Source organism: Sceloporus occidentalis, unplaced genomic scaffold, assembly GCF_023333645.1.
Source record: "Sceloporus occidentalis isolate IW3139 unplaced genomic scaffold, rSceOcc1.0.p SCAF_1, whole genome shotgun sequence".
Classification (NCBI taxonomy): domain Eukaryota; kingdom Metazoa; phylum Chordata; class Lepidosauria; order Squamata; family Phrynosomatidae; genus Sceloporus; species Sceloporus occidentalis.
In genome coordinates, this window is record NW_028316981.1 from 240,436,585 (window position 1) to 240,455,897 (window position 19,313).

General features: G+C 38.2%; 1 protein-coding gene across 2 annotated transcripts in view; it reads left to right on the forward strand.

Annotated features, from left to right (window-relative positions):
• Positions 1-19,313, forward strand: part of AOPEP (aminopeptidase O (putative)) — a 224,257-nt gene that overhangs the window by 183,887 nt on the left and 21,057 nt on the right. For both annotated transcript variants that reach the window (XR_016277370.1, XM_089490878.1), the window contains exon 14: positions 13,658-13,774. Coding sequence is in view for 1 of the 2 variants with exons in the window: in XM_089490878.1 (XP_089347004.1) it covers positions 13,658-13,774 (117 nt within the window). In the remaining variant the exon portion in view is untranslated. The remainder of the gene's footprint in view (positions 1-13,657; positions 13,775-19,313) is intronic.

Genomic DNA, 19,313 nt, shown 5'->3' on the forward strand with positions numbered 1-19,313 from the left:
TTGGTTCTAGTTGATGATCCTAATTCCTTAACTGTCATTTTCTAAAATTATCTAAGAGCACTGCTCAGGTGATGTTTTGCTTTGTTTTTTTTAATAATGTTGGTAACCCCATGTAAGCTGAAAGAAGGCCAGACTAGATGTCAAGTTAAATGTGTCTTTTCATTTAGCATGCAGGTTTTAAAAAGGGAAACAGCATCAACTGGCATGTGTCAGGGGAAGGTGATGATCAGGATCACATCTACAGCCATGCTGTGGTCTGGCTATGTGGGGTGGGTGGGAGATGCATCCATTTCAAAAAAAGAGGGGGGGGCTCCTACAGTAGGTATGGAAGGGTTAAATTTCAACTCCACATCTGCTGCCATTTCTGCATTTAGCAGCTTTCACCAGAGAAATCTAACAATGGGGCTTTCCACACGGACATTTGGGACGTCCTCCGGACGTCCCATTTTAAAAAAGGGGCGTCTCTTTTAGACGCCCCATGGTCTAGTACGGACTCCGTCCGTACAAGATGGCGGCGCCCCTTCTACATGGGCGCCGCCATCTTTACGCATCGGACGCACAGCGTCCAGACGCGTCGCGCCGCTGCTGACGTAGCGAGCGCGCCCCTGGCGCCTCGCTACGTCGCAAACGCGACGCAAAAAGAAGCTCCATTTTGGAGCTTCTTTTTTCGGTCCGCGCGGGAGTCGGGCCGTTTGAAGGCTCCGGCTCCCCCGCGGACCTTCTGGCGGCGGTGCCAGACCGCTGCAAAGCGGCGGTCTGTACCCCGCCTATAATAATAATAATAATGGGTATGCAAAGACATACTGAAATGTCATGACAAATTTGGCTCTAAAACGATACCACGTAACGCACATACTCAGTGGCTGTGATCTTAAACGTATGGACTATACAAAGACAGAGCGATTTAATTCCAGGTAAAGCTATATAGGATTGCAGTAGAAATAAAATCATGGAAGCCAGCTTCCAGGATTATAGCCCTGAGAAAGAATAGGGTAAAAGAAAAGGAACATGAAAGAATAGCCTTTTCTCTTGACAGTAAAAGAGCAGCATGATTGTTTTATTGGAAACTTGTCATTTCTGGGCTGGGCTGAAGGGAATTCTTTAGTCCAGGACTGTAGCATGTGTGGCCTTCCAGCTGTTGTTGGACTGCAGTTTCCATCAGCTCTAGGTAGTAGAGCCAGTGATGGGGAATTTTGGGAGGTGCTGTGCAACAGCATCCAGAGATCATCTCTGATATATCATGGTACTGAAATTCATGAGGTCATGATAAGTCTTCTGCTTGGGCTACAAGTTTTTCAGTGAAACATGAGACAAGCAGCTTAAACACGATGGATTATTCATGGCTTTGTTTATCCATTCCCCTCCTACTAAAAAGTATAAAAAATAAGTGATTTCATTTCCATTGCTTTTCTTTTTAATGTATGTTCCCTGGTGACATTTTTTTAAAAAAATAACCTTCATATTTATTTATTTTTTCTTTAAAAAACCTTTCTCTTTAAAGATCTGAAAGCTTTAAAGTAAAGGACTATTTTTAGTGAAAACTTTTTTGTGTGTTAATATAAAGTATCCTTTGCACTGTAATTGGTTTAATAATAGTAACAGCAACACAATAACAACAATAATAGCAAAACCTCACCACTGTTCAGCCAAATACTTATCTAGTAAATTTCTTTCTAGATTAAATGTTTATGGGTGATTATTAAACCTCAAAAGTATGGGTTTGTAGCAAAAATTTCTTCCAGAGCCGTGAGGTAGCTATGGCAACATTATTTATCCAACCTTATTAAATTGTGATATTATTACACAGATCTCCTTTAATGTCATTAGCATCTTTAAAAAGTAGTTCCAAGAAGTTCTGTTCCTTGTAAAAGGCTTAAATAAAACCCCTCCATAACGTTCTTCCAGTCCTTCATTCTGTTTCTGAAATAAAGGGTATGCCTCCATAGCCTGTGATATAGCAAGCAATCAGCATAAGAGCTATGTGTATCATACATATATTAAAGGTTTAAGATAGAGTCTATTCTCTCTCAAATGGAATTATTATGCTCAAGGGGAAAGTTCTATGATGAAATGTTTCTTTGTGAATGTGAGGGCTGGGAGAAAATGCTATATAACCTGACCAAACCTGCTTAGAAGCCACCTGGTTTCCATTTTGCAAGCTTAACACTTTATTAGATCTTATAAGTTTAATCATTTATGACATTTCAAAGCACTTAGATTGCATTGCGGACTTCAGATTTCTCCTTAAGTGGATCTTCTTTCCATTAGGAACATTATTGGAAATATATTTTGCATACAACTGAGAACTTTTCCTGTTGAAATCTCACTGGTCCATGCAGCCTACCCAAATATTTATTGAATATATGTCCGGTTGATTCCATAATGCTAATTTTGAGTTTAGGAAGACATTCTCCTGGTTAGCAGTAACATGGTGTTACATTTCATGAGAGATGTAACTTTTGGAAGTTTCTACTGCAAAACGTTAAACTCATTTTAAATACAGTACATTCAACTGCCATGGCTTTGCTGAATTCTCAACCCAACATTGGAGTTATTTCTATTGACAAAATGCCACACGAGATGTAGCTTTTGTAGCTTCAGTCACTTCAGTGAAAGGTGCAATTTGAGAGTGGTGTGTTGGTGAGAAGGAGGAGGAAAGTTGCACCTTCTGTACTATTGGTAGATAACTGTGGAAGGCTAGGAGGCCACGTTAGCCCTCTACAAAACCTTGGTGGGTAACTCCTTCTCCTCCCCCCCCAAAAAAATAATAATTGTTTTGCACCCACTCAACACCTCAGGGGGCTATGGGGACATGTTTCACCATGGTTTGAATTTGAAGAAAAAGACTCTGCGGGGCAAATATGTGGTAGACATTTCGGAGCATTTTAGAGCAAAAGAATGGGCTGGGATGTTGTATTGTTTTAAAGTATTTTAAACAGATTTTTTCTTTTTTTAACTGTATTTTATTCTCTTAACAAGAAATCTATTTTAACATTGTAATTATTTTATTTTATTTTAATGTATCACTTTTCTATGTTTTTAATTGTACTGTTCCTTTGATGTTTTGAGCAAATCTGGGTCCCAGTTCTAGTAAAAGAGTGAGATACCATTAAATATAAATTGTTTTCGACCCCTGGGAGGACCAGGGGGCTTCCAGACATGCTGGAAATACACTACACACCCATGGAGTGCATTTGGGGATATTCTGGAGCAAAAAACATTTTTGAAAAGAAAAATAGAAAACTTTTAAAACCATTGGGGCCATTAAAATGACCCTGAAGGCCGTATGCAGCCAGTAGACCACACTATTCTCACCCCTGTTCTAAGCAACTGCTAAAGGTGATGAAGTCAGGGTCTTTTGTTCCACCTGACCTGAGCTTGAACTAATATTTTATTATTTTTTCAACTCATATCGCCTTTCTTCCACAAATGAGACTATCCATTTAAGAAGAATAAGTACAGTTCAAACAGAACCTGAATAAAAGGCTAAAAGATTTAAAATACCATTTCTGTGTGACCTTTCTTATCTATATACTATTCCATAAAAGCATAATAATGCAGTCCCATTGATGTCTATTTATAAATAATTTCTATTTAGTTCAGTGGGACTTACTCTTAGGTATAAGGTATATATGTATAGGGTTGTTAATCTGTCAAAACTGGTACAAGAAGCTATAAAATGAAAACCACTAGGAGCCATCAATATTAACTGACATTTTTGCAGTGGTTGAAGGGGTATGGATTCAGATGACAAGTAGTGTCTTAATGTGAGTATCTGTATCTTCAAGTTGCCTGTCAACTTATGGTGACCTCATGAATTTTGTACAGTTTTCTTAGGCAAATAATACTCAGAGATGGTTTTGCCAGTCCCTTCTTCGTAAATATAAGCTACAGCACCTAGTATTCCCTGATGTTCCCTCTTCTAAGTAATAACCAGGGCTGACCCTATTTAACTTTCAAGATCAAGTGGGATTTCATGCCTTTCGGGTATTTAGGCCAGTGTCTTTAAATATGGTTATAAAAATCTGTTCTTCATAGAGGGCCAGGTAAATATGGTTTGGTAACTTCATTTCCCTGCCTTTATTCTTTTGCGTGTGGTATCCTGATGAGGTCTGAAGGTGCTTCAGGGGGCATAGATAGTTTACTGCAGTATACAATTTTTATTGTTAGAACATTTTTATTGTTAAGTTTTTATCTGTGAGCCACCTTGGGTCCCATTCTGGGAGAAAGGTGGCATAATAACTAAAGAAATCAAATGTATCTGTATGTTTGTTAAAGGTTAATTTTATCAGTCCTTCTCTTAAAGTCACCAATGCTTTTATTAAAATATATGTTTGTCCCTGGAGGAGAAATGCTTGCTTGTCCATGGAAGAATAGAGCACAGATGAAAAGAGAAGCATTCAGGAACATCATGTGAAATATATTGTGGAAAGGTCTTTGTAAATGTGTTTGGTATTAAGTTAAAAACAGCAATTTGAATTCTTAGTAATATTTAATTTCCCTAGATTTCTGTCCTTGTGAAGAGAAACAATTGTTTTAAGAATGTTTTCATTTAATTATAGCTAGCAGAAAACAAGCCTGAAGGCAGAGGGACAATGCAGAGTTTATGGCTAGAGAGAGTCTAGCATTCCCTCCACCCCACTGCCCTTTATTCTTTCTGGTTTGGCTCCGAGTACAGGCTGTGAGAGATACCCTGAACCTATAAAACCCTGTTTCTTGGTCCAGTACTATTGCTTTCTTATCTGTGTTTAATGAGGAAGCTCAGTCTAAAGAAAGCCATTCACTATCAAAGCGTCAGGTTGTCTCTCTTCCCGCCCTCCTCCTCCCCACCTCCACCCCTTCATCTTTTCATTCTTTTCAAAAAGGAGTAGGAAGGCATTCTGTTTTACTTTGGGAAATCTTGTAAAAAAAATAATAATACTTGAGAGCGTTTTGCACAAACACCCCTTTAAAGAAAGGGAGGGGTGCTTGATCCTGTTGTGTCTCTGAAAGTAGAAGGCTTCTCTTTGTAATATTCAAAGGTCAAATTCTCCGATTCTGTTTTGGGACTTGTTTGTGTTGAGTTTTAGCCAACATTCTCCAGTACACAGTAGTGAACTTTAAAAGAAAAAAAAATCCTTCACTCCCCACACCCAACTGCTGTTTTTCATCAGCATAAACAGTTCCTTGCCATAATAACATTGACAAATATAGCAGAGAACCAGTTTCTGGGAGAATTGACTTCCCATGCATTTCTTAACCATTTTTGGGAAGAATTGATCTATCTGTATATGTAGGAGAGAGAGGCAGTAGCTGTAAATTGAAGTGACATCATATGTATTACTCCCATTGATCCACTTTTAGACTACAGCCAGGATAAAAGGAAATGGCATCAGGGAGGAAGTATGCTCATTTAGGCACAGATCCCAGTGTGATAATGGAGTAATAATAGAAATCACGCCGCCGTCAATTGGTTGCTGCATTAGTCCAGGGCACATTTCCCCTTTGAGGAGGCTTTCAATGACTTCATTCAAGTGCGGGCTGTAGCAAATGGGATATTCAGCATACCAGCTGTACTCCTTTAGTGATTTGTGTCCTGGCTTAGGGGTGTAGCGCCAGTAGTCATGCCGTTGGATGCTCAAGTGCATATATCTGTGTCACATTTTTATGGCTGTGGAAGGTCAGTAGTCAAATGTTTCAATGACATTTCTTTCTAGCATGAATTGTGGACCTGCCTTTTATTACATTATGCTAATACAGAGTTGACAAATAGTTTCTTTTAGGGTGGGTGGTCTTTTGGGATGAAAGGCCAGTGACCTTCTGAAAAACAGTGAGAACACTTTGGAGAAGGGAACAGTGATTTTCACTTTGCTTTTTAGGAGTTATTCAGATAGAATAATTCAGGGGTAAATTGTCTGAGGATGTTTTCTTTTTTAAAAAAAAAAAAATCTTGCTTTCTGCAAACCTCAGAACTGTTGACTGGAACAGAACAGAAAGGAATGATTTGGGCACTTCAGATGTGAGCTTGTTGCAGATAAGTTAGAAAGGCATATATCTCACTTCTTACAAATTATATAAACATAAATTCTATATTTCTAGAGCTCATGCTTATGCACAACTGTGTAATAACAATTTGCTGTTGTGGTTCTTCCTTTTGATTTGATTGTGTCTCTTCATTATTATTATTATTATTATTATTATTATTATTATTATTATTTTAAAACACTTCACTTATATATATAAATTTGGAATTAATGACTTGGTAGTGGAAACTTCAAAAGACTATGTGTGCATGTTTGATTCCACAAAGAAACACAGCACAATTCCACATGTGCTGCCTGTATCACAGTAACGATGATTTAAAACCTTAATAGTTGCAGTCAACTTTAAAGACTAAAGAGTCTAATAAGAGTTACCATTTCAGGGGAAATGGCTTTTTAGCTGGCATATGGTACAGTACTTTAGAACATTACAAGATACTTCAGTGTGCTCTATCACAGCATAATAATTTATTTCCTCTCTCTAGTAGGCTCACTTGAAAGAACATTTGGCACAAACAATCATGGGAAAATGACTCTCTTTTTTATAGAATAAAGATGGAGTAGACGTAGAAATATCTGCTTCACATTGTGTCTCAGTAAAACACATGTCTCATACCAGCAGAGGCCGCTGTATTTGTATCCCTCACATTCCTACTTTTAAAAAATTGTCTGGTTTTGTTAAATTTGTAGACGGCTTCCACTCCAACACTTTTGAAAAATCTCCATTGCAAACATCCACTCCAAATGAAGAAGTTTAATCTTGTGCCAGAATATGACATATATAAAACTCCCAGCAGCATAACAACTTCCTAATTAACTTTGATGTCAGAGAAGTAGTTTAGCCAAAGCATACACTTCTATTTCCAGAAAGCAACCCCGATGGTTTGTTGCAGCAAAAATAGCAGAGTCCTATAGAATCTTAAAGATTAACAAGTTTACTGTGGCATAAGCTTTTGAAAGTGTTCCATTGGTGGTTTTCCCCTTATATAACAGTACTTTCAGAGCTGTTATATGGAGATATAGAGTCATATTGTATCTTTTGAAGCAACCAGTGCTTCATTGCCATCCCACTTCTTCCCAGGTAGAACTACTTTTCAACAGGTGTAACTGAATCTGGCCTAGTAGGAAACACAGGCACTTAGATTGCTGATAGGAAATTGCTTGTACTTCCTTTTGAAGTAGTAAATTATTTTCAAAATGGTGACCAAAAAGTTGACTTTTTAGAGCACTGAGTCTAAAATGGACATTGAGTCAGCCCTCTGTATCCACTGATTCTTTATCCATAGATTCAAGCATCCACAGCTTGAAAATTATATATATATATATATATATATATATATATATATATATATATATATGGGGGACACTATTTTACTATATGATTGTCCTGGAGCAAAACTAAATACCAAAGTCCCACAATATTAGTGTTATGTTGGTGATGGTGTAGAAGTAGGATATGAACTTTGCATGAATAACAAAGAACCTGGTGGGTCGTGAAGGAGCTAATGGTTTATTATGGAATAGGGTTTCACAAAACTGTATTTAGTTTTTACTGCTTTGGTTAGATTTATATCCCATCTTTCCTCCAACAAATTTACAGCACACTATGTGACATTTCTCTATCCTGCATTTTTCCCCCTGGTGAATCTTTAAGCTGCCAAAAGACTGGTAATTTTGTTTTACAACAGGATAATAATTATCAAAAATTCTAGCATGGATTCAGAAGACAAGTTTTTATTGGTACACTGGAAAATCTCCCCATGATGATTACAATTGTTTGAAACAGCGGTAGCTGATCATAGCGGTGGGGACTTTTTTGTTGTTGTGTGCCTTCAAGTTATTCCTGACTTAGGGCAACCGTAAGGTGAATCTTTCATAGGGTTTTCTTGGCAAGGTTTATTCAGAGGAGGTTTCCCATTGCCTTCCTCTGAGGCGGAGAGCATGTGACTTGCCCAGGGTCACCCAGTGGGTTTCATGGCTGAGCTGGGAATTGAATTCTGGTCTCCAGAATCATAGTCCAACACTCAAAGCACTACACCATGCTGGCTATTTTCAGCGAAACAAATATATCTGAGAAAAGAGCTGGGTATTTGTAAAGTGTGTGTTCTTAATGTACAATTGGTTTATTCCTAAATTAGGCTGTAAAGTGAGTATAAAACCTATAGTGGTTAAAATCTACATTTGCGTTCTCTTCTGCTTTTTATTTGTTATTAATTATATTCACATGTAGCATGACTTGTGTGAGAGAGTATCTTGAGATTGTTACAAGTGCACCTTACGTGTCTTATATGAAAACAGTCCAAGTTTGCCCTCAGTTAAATACTTACAGCATTGCTTGCTTCTGTAAGTGATTAAAATATCTTAAAATAAGAATTATTGTTTGCAAAATTGGGAGTTTGATGTTCTGCACATTACATACACACACTAATGTAGTTCATATTGTAGAAGAATGAAAGGAAAGACATGCCCATTTTAAAATCAAAATTTGGGGTAATTGCTTTTCAATAAAACTTTGTTGCCTTTATAAGTTCCTGGCTTCTGGGCCTATATTAAAGCATTCATGTTAGAACTTCTGTCTGAGTCCAAACTAGAGTACATGCATTAAATTAATGGAACTTAACATGATTCTTGACCTAACAATGTTCAATGTATGTACTGTTTTATTATGTTGTCCACCGCCCTGATCAATGGAAGGGCGGTATATAAATAAAAGTTTTATTTATTATTTATTTATTTAACAAGACCCCATTAATTCAGTAGTCCTGTTATAGCTGGGGCTAATAGGTGGATTTAGGTCAGAGCCTTTTGTAAATTTATTAATCACTCTGTGCCCCTCAATATATCTGCCACTATTTACTCTTATTCAAGTAAATTCAAAGTTGTGTGGTGTCAGTGGAAGGCAGGATGGATCTTACTTTGTTGTCCAGCCTAGCTAGGTGTTCTATAGTTGTCCATATGCTAAAACTTTATGCAACACAATGCACAAATATATGAAGCTCCATGAGGTAAATCAAGGACATGCAATTATGTTGCTTCTACATTTCTCTGCTTCTCTTGGCCAGATCTTTAATGAACTTTTAAACAATTGCTCATTGTGTGTTTAATGTATACCGTCTGTGCCAAAGATGCATTTCAAAAGAAACCACAACTACCCTCCAGTTACTAAATCTCTGGTGCTGTTTCCTTTAGTAGGCAGAACCTAAAAAGAAAGATGTGACATTTATTAGACATGCTTATGTAACATTAGAAATGGGCTTTACTTACTAAAGCAGACAGTCATTTCCCAGAAGTCCTTCCTGATTTTTAACCAATACTCCCTTCCCAGGTGATGTTACGGTGAAGTGGGTGAGGTGAGAGCAGGAAAATGAATGTGGCTATATTTAACACTTGTTCAAATTTCTTTTTGTTAAGTTTTGCATTAAAAAATAAATTTCTCTATAAATTACTTTATTGATTACAAAGAAGGAAGTTTCACTGAGTTTTCACTGGAGCTTAATGCCCTAGTAAAGAGTCTTAAGATTGCCATTTTAGACACTTGCTTAATGTGTAAATGTGTACTGGTATATCTGAGGAATATACTTTAAGTGTAATCATCTTACTAAATATTGCTACATAAATCCTAGCAGTCAAGGTCAGTTTCACATGACCACTTTGGCTCATAACTTCCTGTGAAAATCAAGGCTGTGATGAGACAAGTTGCTTCAGTCCATGACAAACCTGTTACATTTGTGCACCACAATATTTAATTTGACTTTTGGCATTGGTAAGCTTGTTGAAATGTATGGTGGCATGCACATGGAAGAAGCTCATCTTAGACTGTGGCAGCTGGAAATCAGGGGGGCTGGGATTCTCAGGCAGCTGCCATGTGCTGAAATAGTTGTGTAAATTGTCCCTTAGAAAGGACATACAAAGACTCAAAATAACTGCTAATTTTGCAGTCTGTACCCATTTAGGCCCATTATTAAAGAATTCTTGGAGCCTTTGAGGGGACCAGCTAAGCAGGAGTTACTCAGTACATGACTGCAGATTTCAAAATCAATGGGAAATTAGTATTTATTTGGAAACTAGAGGCTTGAGACATGAAGTCATCCTTTCTTCATGGCACGCTAGTGCATTTTAGCTGATGAGAGTTTGTGGTAGTTTAAATAGATGGTTTGAAATGTCTGATAAGGTGTAACTCTGGAAGCCAGCCTATAATAATAATAATAATAATAATAGTAACAGCTTTTAAAAAAATATGTAAGAGACTGGTAATTAAATAAAAAACCGATGAGGACTGTTGGATAGACAAATGAAAAGAAATCTGTCAAATGTTGGTCCCATAGCAAATGCATCATCTTTTACAAATGAGCAGTCTGTTCTGCTTGGTACATTCAAGGAGTGTAGGTGTGCTTTGCATTTGGGTGACTCCTGAACGTAATCTGGCTGATGCATTAACAAACTGAGGGGATGTCCACACTGAAGTGGCCCAAATATGAATTCGAATAGTCCTGAAGATTTGTTAGCAATTTGGCTTCACAGAGACCCAAAAATTGAAATAGTGTGCCTCCACAACCTGAGATGTTTCTCCCCAAGGTCTCCTGATAAGGAGAACAGACAAGTGTGTGTGTGAGAGAGAGACAACAGTTTTGTGCCTGGAATTTCTTGCTCCTAATCAGACTGAATGGTTTAACCAGGTTTACTAAATTTAACTACAGTGCTTCAATCACTGTGCTTTAGGGATGCAGATATTGAAGTAATACATTGCAAGACTGATTCCAGTGCTTTTTGTTAGTTTCTCTCAAGAGAAGGAATTTTTGTGGAGTCTGTGGGAACTCTCTCTCTCTCTCTCTCTCTCTCTCTCTCTCTGTGTGTGTGTGTGTGTAGGATTCTGTATTTGCTTGGAAAATGCTGGGTGTTCCAGCCCATCTGCCTCTGACATAGTATGTTCAGTTTTCCCTGTCCACCCCATCCTATTTCACTTTCTGTGAATTTGATGCTAAATATGCAGAAAACAAAACAAAAGTCAGACAAGGGTATGCCAAGAATCTGGAAAGTGGGCCCTGTGTTTAGATTTATTTTGGGTATTCAATGGATTTAACAGTTAGGCGTTCCAACTGTGATTCTGCTCTTAAAAGGAACCTGATTCTGTTAAATGGCATTATGTTTACAGTAGTAGCGGAACTGTGGATAGGTTAATCTGAGCATCTGCACTTAATGCAGTCAGCCTAAGTTCTCAGACAATCAGTCAGTGTTCTTTTCTTCTTTTTCTTTTGCCTGAAATTTTACCGTGATACTAAAATAAAATAGTCCAAGTTTGGTTGCAGTAGGAAAAATCCTCCCACTGAAAGATCTGTGAGAGTTCAGCAGTTGGTTTTCAGATGTAATAAAATGGGATTACTTAGGAATACCAAGCTTCTGTTATGCATACTCTGGGCCCTTGGTATCCACTAGGGTTTGGTTCCAGGACCCCCCATGGATACCACAATCTGTGGATGCTCAAGTCCCATTAAATACAACGGATAGTAAAATGGTTTCCCTTATATAAAACAGCAAAATCAAGGTTTGTTTTGTGTAATTTTATTTATTTATTTATTTATTTATTTATTTATTAGTATTTTAAGCCATGAGTGCATGAATCTGTGGATAAAGAAGCCATGGATATGGAGGGCCAACTGTACTATCCAAGATTATGTCCACACATATCCTTCCTTTTTTGTGATATGGAGGTCATTTTCAGTAAATTATTTAGTTTTCCATCTCATAAAAACAAAATAAATACTCACTATGGGCTTGTCTGCACTGGCCAAAAACCCTGGACTCACCCCCGATACCCAATGCAGTGAATCCTCACAATTTAGGCCCCGAACAGACAGACCAAAATAAAGCTGATTTGAGTCACTTTGGAGGTAGGCCGTTTAAATAAATAAAACATAACAACAACAGCAGCAACAACAACAACAACTGACACACACATCTTAAGAGGCCAGAAGCTCCACCAAGGCTGTGCTCCAGTCCTTAGGACTGGAGCATGGCTTTGACACACCTTCCAGCATCTTAGGACACATGCATCATTTAAACAGCATACCTCCAAAGTGACCCAAAGCTGCTTTATTTTGGCCTGTCTTTTTGGGCCCTTAATAATGCTGTTTACTCTGGAGTTTCCACAAAAATGACAGTGATGGCCAGGCTGTTGAAGAGAGTTGCTTGGCTGTTAAGGCAAGGTGGCAGTGGCAATGGCGGCAATGGCGGCAGTGAGGGGAATAGGCCAGCAGGGGCAATGTGTCCATCTAGACATGTTTGACCCACATGTCTATCTGGCACAGCTCTGGAACATAATATTCTGGATCGATGGGGCCAGTGTAGATGCACTTTATGTCAGCCATCATGCAGTTGTTGTTGTTTTTACCTACTTGTAATTAAAATCTTTGGGGGTTTCCTGCTGCAGATACAGTAAGAATGCAATGCTTTGTATACTTACCTAGGACTGAGACTTGCTTCAGAATAAATATGTATAGGATTATACCATGAAAGGGACAAATGAAGATATAGACAGGCATACACAAACCTCACAAAATGTTACGTTGCTGATTCATTTTTGAATGAGGATTTTCCACTAGGAATCTGCTGTCTGCTTGTGTCTACCACCCAGTCTGTATTTTTCAGGAATGCAGAGAGATCGTAACAGTGACAAATCCTAGTTGTAGTTCTGTGGTCTTATATTTGTTTGTGCCACCAAAAAGTGATTGAGGGCCAAAACACACAGCAGAAATATTCCCGTCTGAGAGCACTAACTGCCCTGGCTCAGTACTAGGGAATCCTGGGAATTGTAGTTTTCTTGTGGCACCAGAGCTCTCTGACAGAGAAGACTAAATGTCTCACAGAACTACAGTTCCCAGAATTCCCTAGCATTGAGCCAAGGCAGTTAAAGCAGTCATCTGCAGTGTATTTTGGACCTTAGTATAACTTCTATTTTTGTTTCTACCTCTGTTAAGCTAGAGTCAGTTTGTTTTCCATAAAGCATGGAGACCCATAAACTCTAATAACTTTTCATTGCTTTAAGTATGGTATTGATCTTATCTAAATATACAATAGGAAACCATGGTAAATTAGTCTTTATTAGCTTATGGGGAGAAGTCTTTTAGAGTACAGTCAGTAATGTACAGGTTTTCAGCGGTGATGAACTAGATATAAGTGTTTCCTAACCTTTGGTTCTCCAGATATTTCAGACTTCAGCTTTCATAATTCCTGACTGTTGATCAAGTTGGCTAAGGCTTCTGGGATCTGAAGTCTAAAACAAATGGGGAACTAAAGGCTGGGAACCTATGGACTAAAATATACTGTTCCCTTATTTCATACAAGATATTACTATATGTGTTGTTTCAGACTAGTCACTATTTAGTCCAGCTTTCACCAGTCAGATAGTGATGATGATAAGAGGAAATGAAGGAGTGCATACACCCATCATCCCCATCCCCAAATCCCTCCTGGTCTGTTGGACTCCAGTTCTCATAATCCCATAGGGGTTGTAGTCCAGCACATCTGGAAGACATCCAGTTTGGAAAGGTTAGTGTAGCAAATTTTACACTTCAGCAGAAAGGGCAGATTCAGACATCAATGTATATTTCAATTCACACATGCTATTTGTTTTCTTTCAGCTTTCCCCAGACCAGCTAGTATTACTTCTGGAGTACCTCTTGGAAGAGAAGACATTATGTTCAAAAATGTTGGAGTGCTTACAGAAAACGTATTACCTCCGTGAGCAGGATGCAGAGGTAATCTAGTTGCAAACATAGTGAGTTTATCAACTAAGCAAATAAACAGATTATGAGAAAAGCTAGCATTCTATTGGATTCAAGATTATAAAGCTCTTTATTTTTTAATCCATAAAAAAATTCTTAATCTGTTTTGAAGGCAGTAGAGATAAACCATTGATTGCACTTAGTTGCATTGTATTGATTCTGTGCTATATTTGTTGATGTTATTATGGCAAGGTTACATCCTTTTTTCAGAAATTGCTTCTTTGGGCCAAAATAAGGAGCAAGGCAACCCTCCCCATTATTCATAGTAGAACCATGCCCACTGAGGGATTGTGGGAACATTGGAGAAGTCATTTTTAGTAATTGTATATTTGCTCATAAATTATCTAGTAATTACATGCTTTTAGTGCTTAACTGCATATTTCTGGGGTCCAGAACAAATTTGTCAGAAGTGTTGTTTGTTTTTCATTTATCTATTTGCTTATAATAGTTATTGATGTGATCCAGATCACTTGGGAAAGTGAGCCCAATTGCCCTTCTGAAACAGTGTGTTTCCCACATGGTGGCTGTGAAGACATCAGAAGCTTCTGTTTTGGATTAATAAATTTAGTAATCTGCAGCCTAAACTGTGGCTAATCTTAACTGTTGCTAATGAAAACAGACCACCTTCATAAACTATGATCTTGAGTTGCCTTGTTTCCACTATTCCAGTTCAGAATGTGTACCACTGATGTTGTGATGTCTTAAGATGAACATAGTGGAGCAGCAAAGCACATGCATCCAGGGGAAGCCAAGCTCATTCTCATAATTCTGATCTACTATTTTACATTACATCTGAATCAGCCAAGTGATTTTGCCCCAGAGGATTTGCCCATATTCTGTGTATTTCACTTTGTGCTTCCTTCAGTAGTATATGCAACTTGAATGGGACAATAGGAGGAGCTCAGGTAGTGCCTAGGATATTACAGTATATGCAGGATCTTTGGAGATCAGAACAGACAATAGATAATAGAAACTCTTCCATTTAGAATGGTCTGCTTTTTCCAAACAAATATTCAGAGTAATGTGGCAATGGTAAATAATAGCACTACCTTTCTTGCAGTAGCTGTGCTGCTGGTAGGGTCTCCAGTGTCAGACAGGCTTTTGCTAAGGAGCCAAACTAAATCTGTCAAATGGCTACTGGGCAGCAGAGGTAGTGGGGGATGACATGGGTGAAGGATCTCTCAGAGACAACAGCAGTGGTACTTTCATTAACTTTTGAATGTTGTTTACTATGAGAACCCTATAATGAGACAATCCAACAAATGTGGCGGTACTTGAAGTATATTTCAGCATGTATTTCTTTGTTGTTTATATGGTGTTCCAAATGCCAGATTTATTTTTAATTAGCCTTGAAACACAGTTTGCTATTTATAGGAATTATGATATATTTAGAATATATTTTAATCACACACGAATACCAAAGAAATGTCAGGACTTCTATATCTGGAAGAGAAATAACTGAGGAGGTAGGATCAAAGCAGTGCCCTTCTGTGGCACTTTCAAGTGAGCGAACCTAGGCCTGAGAGATTTTTTACTTCCCACCAATACTTTTTTCCCTTCCTTATATAAGTTGAGACAAGTGTATTCTAGTGGACTTGTATGTACTTTTGGCCTTTGAAATAAAGTCACAATCTCTGGAAAAAATGTTACCTCAGCTTTATCTTGCAAGGTGAAATCAAGGACTTAGATAGACCCATTAAAAAGGACAACCAAGATAACATTACCATTAGCATTTCTGCAGCTACTGGAGGGAATGTTGGTTTATGTACTGCCCTCTTTCTAAACAAGAAACTTTCCATGTCTCCAAATACAGTAAGTGCCTTGCATATTATTTTAAATTGTTATAGCAACTTCTGGGATTCCAGACTAACTTTTTATCGCAAAGATTTTAATAATATTCAGGCACATATAGTTATGCATTAAAACTACTTAATATCCCTTCTTCGTGCTTGTAATAGCCCCAGTACACACACAGTTACCAGGGAGTAGCCCTAACACATACACACTTACCAGAGAAACTTACTTCTGTGTAAAACATGCTTAAGATTCCTCCATAAAACAATCAGTTTCATTTGATGTGGGAAAGACTACAGATTGTAAAATCAAAATAGAGTTGTTAATAGTAAAATTTTAGGTAGAATATTTTGTGTACTTAATTTTGCAATCATAGAGAAATCATGTAGGCATGAGTAATTGGTAATTGTTAAATTGCTTTAAATTATTGTCAGATGTTGAATAAATTGTTACATTTGTGTTCTTTCTGGTGCAACTGTTATGATAACTGTACAGACTGATGTAGATACAGATAAGTTTGGCTAAATAGCCCATAAGTGATTTTTAGCAGGGACAGGTAAAACATTCATATGCCTCATGTGTGTAGAAATTCTTCTTGTTACGTGACTTCAGGTCAGGTATGAATTATCGCAACCCTATCCTAGGGGTGTTTTTTTTTGGGGGGGGGTGTTTGTTTTTGTTTTTTGCAAGAGTTACTCAGAGGGGCTTTACCACTGTCTTCCTCTAAGGCTGAAAGAGTATGGCTTGCCTAAGGTTATCCAGTGGGTTTCTGTGACTGAGCAGGGATTTTAATTATGCTCTTCCAGAATCCTAGTCCAAAACACAAATCGCTATAGCACACCAGCTCTCATTGTCTGTTTAGTGAATCTTATATGGAAAAACAACAACATATGAGTTCTTTGATGTCAGTAGCACCCATCAAGCTCCAAGGCGAAGCTGGACATGACCTATATAGCCTAAATGTTTAAAGGGCACAGTCCTTAAAAGCCACAGTTTTTAACATCTTGGTAGTTGTATGAACATGGAAAACAAAATTTGAGAAACTAAAAACATTTGGGTTAAATATCTTGTTGTTTCCCCTTATTTGTTGTCCTGGAGAAATAATGGAGACAGACGTGAAAATGAGTCCAACAGAACAATCCATGCAGATGTAGTCAGAAATAACTCCCAGTGTTTTCATTCGGGCTCACTGTCATGCGTGATAGTAGCCCCTGACTTCTTTTTGCAAGAGTGGAGGATCCCTCCCCCCCCCAGCCCCATTTGTCATGGTCGGGGACCAGGTGTTTGTTTGTTTGTTTGTTTGTTTGTTTGTTTTAGGGTTTTTTAGCTTAGGTATCTTGTCTGCTTTGAAACATCCTTACAGCTTTATTGTAAGAAACCTAATATCTTAAATGGTAATGAAATTCACAAACTGCACTGCCTGTAACTATTTTATAGAACACATTTTTCCCTTCCTGTCTGCTGATGCCCACCAGTTCTGTCTGGTACATTGGAAGTATAAGTTTTGCTCCAGCCACAACTAGTTTGACCATTGGTATAATTCATTATATCTATCTGCTGGACGGATTGTTCCTGGGAACTTTTTGGTGCTGGTTCTTCTGTTTCAAAGATGGGTTGAATTCAGAACTGAATTAAATCTCCAAAGCAAATTTGATGGAGCTATCCTGGACATGTTTTGTCAAAAGACATCCCACTTGCATGCCCAGTAGAGCTTATTGCTCAATGGATGTTTGGGATGGCAATTCTAATTGTGTGTGTGTGTGTGTATCTAGAGTTAATGTAAATGAGCTGCTGTGCAGTTTCTGCATATCTTACCAAACATGAGGGGTCCAAAGCTTACACATGGAGGAGCTGAATTGGGTCATACCAGTTGAGAAGATTTTGTCATTATTCAGAGTTTCCTCACCCTTGCCACTAACAAAATTCAGCTGCATTTTGAAAACTGAATATGAAATAAGGCAAAACATAGGAATACCTCAAATAAAAAAGAGTTCATGTATTCCTGGGCATTACTACTTTAACAGAAAAATTGGTTCCAGAGGCAAAAAAATAACATGGAAAGAATATGGAAATGTCATACACCACAAAAAAAGAAGAGCATGGTTCACCAAACCTTTTATCCAAAACTAACAACAGCATGCACATGTGAAATGAAGCAGCCAGATCCCATAAACCTTGCATAATTAAACAAAGCCACTTTGAGCCTTTTGTGGGCCACTTGGAAACTTTTACCAAAATGCATCCAGGGATGAGTTTTTTTTTTTCACCAGCCTCTATCTTTCTTATGACTTCCATTTGGTGACTTAAAGATGTATGCTTTTAATATGTTGGGTTTTCTTTGCAAAATTGTAATCCTTTTGTGCAAAACCCAGTAATTTCCCCCCCCCACCCAAGTATGGATATTTGGAAACACTGGCTGGTTAGTCCCAACTAGAGTCGACCCATTCAATGAATTGTTGAATAGTAAGTGGACATACAGATAAATCTCCCATTGATTCAATATGTCTAGTTTAGGTAGGACTACCAACAGAATTCAGGTAACTGTTCTTTACATTAAAAATGGGGGGCTTTGCACAATCTCCCCCCCCCCCCCCAATATATTTCTCTGTAATTTCTTGAAACTCTTTGGAATGTGCAAATTTCAGGTCAGAGTGATGCAAAAATACTAGCATTCCTCCTAGAGTAGGGAGAAAACTCCAAAAAAATATGTGTCCATGCAAGGGAGGATGGAATAATCAAATGCAGTGGGCCCTCCACATTCGCTTGGAGTTAGGGGCACAGGGCCCCCATAAAAGTGGGAAAACCAGAAATAAAAACCTACTATTTTTTCACCTGAAAGAACACCTCTCTCCGAATCTTTAGGTCCTCAGTTTCAACTCTATGACCAACTCCTGGCAGATGTTGACCACAAAATTGCACTGGCGGATCTACAGATGCCTAGGGAAATGTTTTCTCCAGGCATCTCTAGGCTCTCCAGAGTGACTCTATGGTCATCCTTTGGCAGACCCAGAGATTCCTAGAGGGAACATATTAATCAAATCTGAATAATAAAATCCACAAAAGTCAAAGCTTCAAACGTGAAGGGCCAACTGTATTTCCATCCTTTTCTACACATACGGATGAGAAGGAGTCCTATCTGATATTCTGGAGATTTGCTGCTCATGTATGTTGATAATATAAAACTAGATGGATCAGTGTAGCTACAATGTGGCTTTCTTTGTTAAGAGAATATGTTTGTTCCTAACTAACTAAGTATCTTCATTGAGGCCAATGGGAGTTAATCACATCTAATGTTAACGGAATCACATAACTACTTGTACACATTGGTCTGACTGAGTGTAAAGCAGTTCCTGTGTTTATTCTGAATTGTACCTTTTCATATTGTGTTGTTTTTAGAAGTCAGTGAACTGATGTTCTGTATTATACAGGGTTTCACCCTTTTTTTTCCTTTAAACCCTCCTCTAAAAGGCACTCAGGTATGTTATGGACCCATGCAGCTACCTGCTCCCCTTTCTGTTTTGTTCTTGCATGTTTGCTCCCAGAAGATCAGAAGTCTTGGGTGTTGGAGGGTCCTGTTAGAGCTATAGGACTCAAGTGGTTATGTCCTTGTCCTTGTGGGACCAGGTGCCACAAGTGAAAATCTATGCATGATATATAGAGACATTATGAAAAGTGGTGGTAGTGGAGTGAGGAACAATTGGGCTTCTCAAGGGAAGAA